Source organism: Clarias gariepinus, chromosome 1, assembly GCF_024256425.1.
Source record: "Clarias gariepinus isolate MV-2021 ecotype Netherlands chromosome 1, CGAR_prim_01v2, whole genome shotgun sequence".
NCBI classification, from domain to species: Eukaryota; Metazoa; Chordata; class Actinopteri; order Siluriformes; family Clariidae; genus Clarias; species Clarias gariepinus.
Window position 1 is genome coordinate 34,958,641 of NC_071100.1, and position 10,591 is coordinate 34,969,231.

The following is a 10,591-nucleotide window of genomic DNA, read 5'->3' on the forward strand; positions in this document are numbered from 1 at the left end:
TCAATTTTTGGACTTTTGTACAACATCTGTGTGTGTTTAACTTGAATGAGTTGCTTTGATTAGCTTTGCTTGCTGAATTGTTTTTCCAGCAGTTTACATTGAAATTTTGTCCTGTATTCCATACTGAACCCAAACCACTAACAATCCAGTTTTTAGTGTTTATATGACTGTTCATGTTCACCTGAGCTCTAAGAAAAAAACTTATTTGTTTGCAATGAGGAAAAAGAACAGCGCAAAGTGAAAGAAGTAGTCGGATATGACAACTGAGTTTTGTAGGGACGCTTCATTAAAACACATGATGAGGCAAACATAGCCTTATTAAGATAAAAAAGGCCAGTGTCAATACTTTCCATTATGCCTTATGGCATTTATATAAAACTTATGTAGTCATAATAACAAGTAGTTTAATCGTGATGTGTTTGGAAAATGTAGATTTATTCAAATAGAAAACCAAATTTATAACATTTTATCTTTTAAGCATATTTGTAAGCTTTCCGTTTGTTTCCCTGCCTTCGGTTCCTCTAATTTTCTCCTTTTTTTTTTTTTTTTTTAATAATTGAGTCTAATCACCTGCAGGTAATAATTTGCTATATCTTTTGATGTCACCCAAATAAGGATGGGTTGCCTGTTGATTTTGGTTCGTCTCAAGGTTTCTTCCTATTGTCCTCTCAGGGTTTTTCCTGGCCACCGTCGACCTCGGTTTGCTCATCAGGGACTCATCTGATATAATTCTAATTTATACATATCTCCTCACATTTTTCAAACTTATTTACATAATTAGTTTGATTCTGTAAAGCTGTTTGCGATGATGACCAATGTATAAAGTGTTTTATATACAGTGTATGAATAAAATTGAATTGAATTGACTTGACTTGAATAATAGCAGTAAAATGTGCAAACACAGGGCATTGATATTATTGATATATAACATGAACTTTTGTTCAATAAATTTTAAAACACACTTTAAAAATGTTTCTTGACTGAGAAGCTAGTTTGGCTTTTTTTCCCAGTAGGTGATTATATACAGGTTAAATTTAAGGTTGGAAGGAATTTTGCTCAGTGTCCACTGAGACGTTCTTTCTCTCCTACACTGACACAGTGGCATTGAACAGGTTTGGGCCTTTTATTGAAATATCATTTACCTTTGCCTCTTAACTCTTGCTCAAGAACCTTTCTGTAAAGTACATGTGACAAATAATTGCATTTTTTTTTTTTTTTTTTTTAAAAACATCTTCAGACTATGTTGTCAAAAAATTTAAAGAAGACACATTAATGTAAGAGGATCACACTGTATGGAATATTATATTAATGTTTATAACTAGCCTAATTTATGGCACATTCCCAATACTGAGTTTTTTTTTCTGTGTGAGCAGAAATTACACACTGTGCCACATTTCATATTGTTTTGTGTAGCATTCTTCTGTGATAAGTTTCTATAAAGAAATTTTAATTAACCAAAAGCTGAGGAAAATTCTAGCAATGTTTATTGCAAAGGTGATTTAAACGTGATGTTATCAGATAACCGTGCATTTATGGAGTAAATGATCATAGCATATTTAAAATCTGTAATTTTTTAGATAAGAAAATTTTTTAATGTTGGAATTTTTTTTTTATATAGCAACAATTCAAGTAATAACTTGTTTGTCAAAATATCTTTAATTGCACAATAAGACAAAGTCAGTTACTCAGCTTAATTAATGTACTGACTCAATCTCTCTCTAATTGTGATTCATTCTAGACAGAATTTAAATCTGCTGTTTTAAATGACTGAAGTTTAATGAAACAAAAGTTAATGTCTAATAACTGTATGCTTAACTAGTAATCTTGCATGGGCAGATGATCTTTTGGTGCCACACCCTGACTGTGTGCAAAAGCAGTGTCTCGTCAGAGGGAAGGCCTTCTATTATCTAAGCCGTTAATTATGAGTAACCAGAAAGAGATCTGTTAGCTGGTGTTTATTTGAAAATGTTTAACATAAAATTTTGATTATTTTAATCCAAACAGAATATAAAATGTACATGTGATTAAAAGCAATGATGGTCGACATAAGAAAAACATTGATAACAGTAGAACCTGTCAAGAGGTTTGGAATACAGTATATTAGAGAGCAAGTAAAAAGTCAGTTTGATGAGTCATGTTTCACGTTTTGTGGATGGCCTGGGGCGTGTTTGAAAAGACAACACCAGGATGCACTATGGGAAGAAGGCAACCCAGCAGAAAAACTTTGGGAACGTTGGGAAACTTCCTGGCAGTTACCACCTACCTACTTGGTGTACTTGGTCTTGGTCTACCTGATCATAGACCAAGACCAAGAACACCTCTTTATGGCATTCCTTGATGGCAGCAACGTTTTTCAGCAGGATAATGTGCCCTGAGACACTGAAAACTTTGTACAGTTTAAAAAACATAAGAAATGGATTAAGGTGTTGATTTATATCTTATAAATCCCCAGATCTCAATCTGATCTAGCATCTGTAGGATGTGCTAGACAAAAGTCAGATCCATGGACGTCCCAACACATAACTTCCAAAACTTGAAGGTCTGCTGCTAGAGCCTCGGGTGCCAGACACAACTGCACAACTTCAGAGGCCTTGTTGAGTCCATGCCTTTTGATTGAGCTTTTGATCGGGCACAAGGGAGACCTACATAATAGAAGGCAGGTGGGTTTAACGGTATGGCTGATCTGTGAAATTACATCATGCAGGTTAAGTCTTGGTGGGGTTTTATTTACATTTTAATAAAATCAAAGATCAGATTTATATTTTTATTTCATACATTTATATTTTATTTAATTGGATAGTTGTTGGGCGAATATGGCAAATGTGGGTCTATTAGTAGATGTGATAATGTCACACCAATGTGCACCAGTAGATGACTCCTGGATTATACAAATGTTACTTTATGATGGATGAATTGATGGATAGATAGACTTTTTTGTAGAGACAGACAATGTGGATGAGCTGCAGCAGTATTTGGCAGTCTATTCTCTGTGTAGCGTTAAAGTGAGAAAATTACCCCCTGCTGAAACAGACACATAAGAACAGCTGGTACTAAGCTCAAGAGTTTAATAGCAAACGACACCCCCAACACACACATCTGTGTGCACTCGTTCTACAGCTTTTATCTACATCTCTGAGGTTCTACTGTGTGAAAGTCATGAATAATTCAGGAATGAGTGATGCAATATAGCACATGTAATTAATTCACACATGAACCACCCTATAAGTGTGGCACTGCATGAGTAACAGCTATAGCAACTAGCACTCTGGTGTTTTGGGGGGTAATTCATATGCTTAGTGCAGCTAATTATATACAATACTGTGCAAAAATCTTAGGATAAAACCTTTTTTTGGTACCAACTTTGTTTATTTTATGACTTTATTATTGAGTCAGTACAAAAACACATTTCTGATTTCCAAACATTAGTATTCCAGCTTCCAGCAAAGAAAAGTAATCTTACAGGAATATATCTGTAGATCAGAAAAGAAAATAGCATATTATGCAAAAAAAAAAAAAAAAAAGCTTCTGGGTTTTGCATGCTTGAAAAAAGAAGTACGTGCGACAAAGTCCTCAGAAGAACTGTAGCTGGTTCTGCAGGATGTTCAATTTCCTGATAAAACTGCACCTGCAATTGTACCTGAGACTATAAATTAAGCAATTGGGTCATCACACCAATTATTGACTTTGTTTCATTAATTATTGCTAACTGCTTTTTGCAGTATGTTTTAAATGTAGAAACTTATTAGTTATTTGCATGCACCTAAGACTGTTGCACAGTACTGTACATGTCTAATAATATGTTTTGTGCAGTAACTGCACTATGCTGATGTTCATACTGTAGTATGTAGTGAAAGTTGTTATTATGACCACATGACTTTTGCTTAGACATCTTATTGGCTACCTGACCAAAAAAAGAGCTCTCCATAAGGGCTAGACAGCAAAGGATTTAAAATAATTATATTATAGGGTTTTTTTTCCTAATAAACAGAATGTTTCTGATCCTTTCTGATTTACTCTCTCTCTCTCTCTCTATGAACCTCAGCTGTGAACAGGTTAGCGGAAGAACAGGTCAGTTATTAAGCCACTATTTAAAAAAAACATAATTTATCATTCTTAAATGCTGGAAAACATTCTTTTAATAAAGAAAAATCAGATACATTTCCTCTCTTTGTTTCAATAATATGTGATTGCGAAAAAAGTTGTTAAAAGTGAACTTCACTATTTTGCTCTAAACATGTTGAATAATCACCTGACAGTATATGAGACAAACAAATGAATTGATGTAAGGAAAAAACACATTTAAAATATTAAACCTCAGAGGTAAAAATATGAATGAATTCATTTTTGTGATAATAAATGCTATACCCGTGACAAATCATTTGAAGAAGAACCAGAAGAAATATATTTTGGCAGAATAGTAAAAATTATGTATAATCTTATAAAAATGTGTCCATGAAATAAAAAGCACTTGCAGTACATGGAAAACAGATGTCATGTATAATGTATGGAGCAACTGAAATCCAGATGCATAAAATTGACATGTGAAGTGATTTTCTTTCCTGTAAGGGCCATTTACTTTGTCCACTTATTTTTTTATGTCAATTATGATATTTGCATACACAATTATCTGCTGCATTTGTAATTCTTCTTTGCCCCTTTTAGAGCTTGTATCACCTTTTCTTGAGTGATGGTTGAGATGGATCCCGTATCCATTTGAAGCATCAACAAATATGAAGTCAAATGTGAGCAGCCTAGGCGTCACAGTGAAGCTAGTGGTTAGCCCTGTTGTCTTGCACCTCCAGACCTGAGGGTTTGAATCTAACCCCTGGTTTAGTATACGTACATGTTTTGCCTGTACTTGGTGGGTTCCCTACTCCAGTTCCCCCTATAGTCCAAATACATTAATTGATTTCACATTGCCCATGGGGTGTGTATGTGCTTGTGCCCGGCAATAAGCTAGCACCAAATCCAGAGGGCAGCCCACCTTGTGCCCCAAGGTCCATGGATAGGCTACGGGCCCCCCGTGACCCAACACAGGATAAGCGGTACTGATAATGGATGGATACGAGGAATGACACATCATGATTAAGGACTATTATTTCATGTTTAGGGAATCCAGTTTATGATGTTTGTGTCATTAAAAGTAGAACCCACATCTATAGTTGCATGTAATATTAGACCAGCCAAAGTCATATCTGAAATTGCATTTATTTTTTTATGATTGATGGTTTTTTAACAATTTATGGATGAGGCAATGCTGATGAAGGTTGTGTTAATGGATTATAAATGAAAAGTACTCTGCTGCTCACCACAATGCTTTTATGTCTTTTTAATGATCGAGCTTGAGGGCAAAATGAACATTAAGCAAATTTCATGAGATGTGTTCCAAGATGCGGTATATTTATTTCCAGATATTTTGAGGTAAATAATTATTTTTTTTCCATACAGTGACTCTTGGGAAAGTGTAGAATAATTTAGATTGAGTTTTTCAAGACATTAATAGACAAATAGTTTTATATGTTGTTTGCGTATTATTTTTGTAATGAGGGAATGACAGCTGGACATACACACCACAGAATGAGAGAGAGAGAGAGAGAGACGGAGAGAAACAGTTAATCTGTCTCCTGTCCTTCACCCTCTAGATGTGATTTTCCACATGAACAGACTTCATGACTCATTAAAGTGTTATCAGTTGACACATACTCTTTCATATACACACTTTGCAAATAACCCAACTCTCCTTTTCTCTCATGCTGTGAGGTCATTAAGAGGCATTTGACTCATTGTGACAGTCCAGCAATTGAATCCATTTAGACACTGGTGCAAAATGAGAATGTGTACGAAACCACAAAAGATTGAGTCTCTTTACTTATATTCTAATGAAACTGAACGCAACCATAATCAATAACTGTTGTGTGACTTCCCAATTATGATGGGTTGTGTTGGGTGTAAATGCTGCTGCGACACAAACTGCCTGAATAACTAATGGAAAATAGCTCCATTATGGGGAGTGAGGTGCATCCGGGCTTACCTCCATCTCAAAAAATTATTTTGGCTACACTGGTTCATTATGCAGCACATTTTAACATGTAATGCAATTGATCTGACCACTTTCTTTATTTCAGCGTAAACGGATCTGCCTTAAACACAATCAATGAGGCATATGTACTGTAGATTCCCTAGAAGGGTGGTTGATGAGAATGTGTTGACTGCAATTGCAATTTGGCTTGCATCTATAAACGATTCTCTGCCAGATCAAAACACACTAACACTTAAACGGAAACTCACTGTGAATGCACCACATTTGCGTGACGTGAGGACAATGTGTGACACCGAAAGACAAACTCTTTAATGCATTGCTCTTGCTTCATTTTATCTTTCTCATCAGTGAAACACACTCAACAGGGCCTTGCTTATTAAGACTTAGATGCTGAATGTGGGTCAAATGTGAATATTAACAATCATTAAAAACAATGCTTCAGACTTCATCTAGCCGTTCCAATTTAATTTATTTAATTATTTTTGAAATACAATACTGCAAACTGCCTTTCATGAGTGACAGAAAGAAAACCACAAAACCTTCGGTGCATGTCGCATATGTCATCAGTCATCTCTAGAGTAAAATACAATCAGACGGTGGTTGCGTTTTTATGATTTATACTGTAAAAGCAGTAACTGTAATCCCCTGATGCACTGGATATCTCTTCCATCAGACACATTTCTCTCATGTCACACCAACAAACGATGGCTCTCGCTTTTAGTTATGCTGTTTTAGTTAGTCCTGCTGAGTCCCTACTTGTACTCTGCATAAAATATACATTCACATTATACATTGTTTGACTGTGACCATACTTAACTGCCTAACCCCTTCTCTTCTGCTCTATCCTCTTCTCTCTCTCTTTCCCTCTACTTGTCTCTCTGTCAAGCTACACGTGTTGCTCTGGAGCTGCCCATCATCCAGACCCCCTCTGCCCCCTGGAGCTGTCTGACTCCTTCTGGTGTCCTCGTCGCATGGATGCCCCATGTGGTCTGTCTGGGATATGTGTGGTGACTGGTGACGATTCCACTTTTCCACGAAAACAGTCCTGTCCTCGGCTTATATAAGCAGACAGCTGTTTACTGATTGTGACTTCAGTCGCTCGATAGTTCAGGACTGGAGTTTCCTACAGTCTACCTGAGCCTCAATAACGAACTGGACTCAATTTTAACTTAAATGCATCTACTGTTATACTGAACTTCCAGTCTCACACAGTATGATGCCGATCAATCCTTGCTATCCGTTCACCCAAATGAGGATGGGTTTCCTGTTAATTCTGGTTTCTCTCAAGGTTTCTTCCTATTACCATCTCAGGGAGTTTTTCCTTGCCACTGTCGCCATCATCCTCAGCTTGCTCATCACGGACAGGCTTATCATTTTGATTTATACAGTACACGTTCACATCTCATACAAACTTAAATAATTATTTTGATTCTGTAAAGCTGCTTTGCGACAATGTCAATTGTTAAAAGCGCTATACAAATAAAATTGCTGTCTAACCAGAGCCATAATCCATACTCTGGGAATTTTCCTGTGGTTTTGTTCGTCTTGGGCAGGTAAACTCCAAAAACAGTAACTCTAGTGAAGCTTTCCCTAGGTGTGTATAAGTGTGTAAATGTGTGTGCATGTGCATGGTGCCCGGCAGTATACAAGCATCCCAGACTGGGTGAGAGGTTAGACTAGACTCCAGATTCACCAGGATAAAGTGGGTACAGAAAATTAATTAAAATAATGAATTAATAATGGCAATTAAAATGGTAAGTTGAGATTTATTTCTTGTTACTTATATACTTATATAAAGCAAACATCAATCAAACGTTAGTATTGGAGGTGCCAAACACTGGATATGTATCTACAGGACATCATTGCTGTTTCTGCTTTTCCCACTGTTCCGGTGTTAAGGTCTTCTGCTCAAATGCATGTATCTCCTTCAGCTCAGTAGCAAGACAAGCGTTCACCAGTCTAGAAATACAGGATACAAAAATAACATGTGCATGGGTCATTTAAACCATTCATTAATAAATAACTCCATACAGTAGGATGTAATACAGACTTAATGAGCACCTAAGGATCTCTAAAGAAGATTTTAGGCCGTAACATCATTATCCTTGCGTAATCTGCTATTAATGAGCTGAGAAAGTGAATGGCTATTATAATAGTATGGTTCTGTGACTCACTTCCTGTTTCTGTAGAGGGTCCCACATGGATACTTTGCAGGTTTGCACTACTCAAAAACAGTTTACTCCCGAATCAGTGGATCTAAGCTACATCCTGTAGAGTAGTATGTAATATCTGCAGCTGTAATCATAAAGACTGTGCTGCTTAGACTAAACATCCTTTTGAAACACTTAGTACTGTTTGACTTTGGATTTGTGGAGGAGTAAAGAGTTATTATCCCTTCCTGGTGTCACCTGGGAGACGTTTTCTTTTGAGTCTCAGAGTTCCTTCCTTAGGAAGATTTTCTCTTCCACAGGTCCCTGTGGTTTACTAATTAGGAATCTAAATATAAACGAACATCCGGATTTCTTCAACAATTTTTTGTTTACAATGATCACAAATTAAATTTTATTGTACAGCAGCTGGTTTCAGCCGAGCGCTTTGATTGCACAAGAGGCTTTTACATTTAGGCATTTGGCAGACGCCCTTATCCAGAGCGACTTACTGTACATTTGTATTTTATTATACATGTGAGCAGTTGAGGGTTAAGAGCGTTGCTCAAGGGCCCAACAGGGCCAACTAGGCCGCAGAGACTTCCCGAACCATAGTCCAATGCCTTAACCACAGAGCTACCCCTGACAGCTATAGGCTTTTTATGTGTAGTGATAATGGACGGTATCCCTCAGCGTTCCGCATGTATGGAGTAATGTACAAATGTCTGTACATTTTAACATGTAGTATGTGTCTGAGAGAGCAGGCACCTGATGAAAATCACATTTTAAGGTAGTCACAGGAGCACTTTCAGCAAGAAAATGTTATGTCATCTTTAAAAAAAAAAAAAGTATTAACTTTAAAAACCTTATTAATTGCTTTTATGTCATTCTAAATTGCATCTGAACCATCCGTGCTCTTGTATACAGTATATGGCTACAAGGACTGAATCCCAAATCACTTTCCACCCCCTGATCAAGGTCCTTATTTGGTGTGTGTGACAATGGATTGTATATCCCACATAAAGCACTAGAATTTAACACTATTTGAGAACCCATAACTTAACAGAGCTAATATTCTAAAGAGAAACAAGTAAACATTATAAAATGTTTTCCAGGACTGTCCCTTGCCTTCATGTTTTATTCTCCTCACCGATGGTAATTTAAAACTACTTTCACCCCTGCTCCCTGGTGCCTACATCTGCGTCACAGCCGTGCTATATCCAGAAATACAGCACTTCCTCTTGTGTAATATTGCTTAATTAAAGTTATGCAATTGCTTACTTGTTTTTATGGAATAAATGTAAGATGTAAGGGGAAGAGGTAGCTGTGGCTTAGAACTACTGACCATAGCACCACTAAGTTGCCACTGTTGGGACCTTGAGGAAAGCCCTTAAACCTCAACAGCTCAGTATATGTAATGAGATATGTTTTGAACAAATGTAAGATATGTTCAAGTTCATTCATTCACACACTATGGGCAACCTGGGAACATGGATTAGCCTTATCTGCATTGTGCATCTGGATTGAGGGAGGAAACCAGAGTACCCGGAGGAAACCCACCAAGCACAGGGAGAACATGTAAACTCCATACACACAGATGAATCGAACCCGGACCCTGGAAGTGCAAGGTAACAGTGCTAACCACTAAGCCACCATGCTAACTGTGTTTCATTTGTGTAGAGACAATAATTAAAACAGATCAATTAAGTACTCTGTGGTGAAGTATTTTACACACACTTAATTATTCTCCTGTGCCTTTTGTTATATTTAAAAGGCAAAAAAAAGAAAGTTCCCAGCAGCATGCATGTTTTACCTGTGTCTCTGCAACAGTGGCTTTCCTTCAAACTGGGGTGACACTACAAGCACCTTAAAACTCGTAGCACATCTATTGGGAGAAGTGTCTTCGACTTCCTGAAACAGAACCCAGGTCATTTAAACACACAGGACCCCTGCACGTGCAGTGCTACATCATTGCTGCAGTGATAGTGACTATCCCTCTACCATCTCTCAGCTGAACAAAACATACCACGTGTACTGCACCAATTTCTGCTATCAGCTTTTCTCGAATATAATCCGTGGTAATTGCCATGTCTTCTTAAAATAGAGTCTGAAATTAAAGGGGAAATTGAATATATTAAAAAGAACAAGGCTTCCGCTTCACTAAAGGTTGAGTAAAGGGGGCAGGATCAAACGCAGGCGAGTGTGAAACTTTCGAAAACAAGCGTAGGCCGAATTCTAAACGCCTCTCTGATCCCTGTGTAAGAGCACTACATAGGGTACGACGTAACGATATCTTTGCAAGATACAGCTTTATAAACCTAAAATGTGATTTGAAACACTACGGGACTCCGCCCATTCAGCTTTTCACGGGCCAATCAGATCGCTTCATTCCAACACCAAATAC

The 10,591-nt window shown here is 37.2% G+C and overlaps 1 protein-coding gene across 1 annotated transcript; it reads right to left on the bottom strand.

The window, feature by feature from the left end:
* Positions 1–7,786: 7,786 nt before the first annotated feature.
* Positions 7,787–10,462, bottom strand: zgc:112271 (uncharacterized protein LOC553698 homolog). The gene is made up of 3 exons (XM_053510624.1): positions 10,214–10,462; positions 10,001–10,098; positions 7,787–7,999 (listed from the first exon to the last, which is right to left on the bottom strand). Exons 1-3 carry the CDS (start codon positions 10,274–10,276, stop codon positions 7,900–7,902), a joined length of 261 nt encoding a protein of 86 aa, XP_053366599.1. The 5' UTR covers positions 10,277–10,462; the 3' UTR covers positions 7,787–7,899.
* Between the last annotated feature and the right edge of the window lie 129 nt (positions 10,463–10,591).

What these genes read in the sequence shown, in the direction of transcription:
- zgc:112271 (XM_053510624.1), bottom strand. Translation starts at nt 10,276, where the DNA reads ATGGCAATTACCACGGATTATATTCGAGAAAAGCTGATAGCAGAAATT. An exon ending in AAATTGGTGCAGTACACGTG is followed by an intron (nt 10,099 to 10,213) that starts GTATGTTTTGTT and finishes GTTCTGTTTCAG; the next exon opens with GAAGTCGAAGACACTTCTCC. An exon ending in CCACTGTTGCAGAGACACAG is followed by an intron (nt 8,000 to 10,000) that starts GTAAAACATGCA and finishes CTGTATTTCTAG; the next exon opens with ACTGGTGAACGCTTGTCTTG.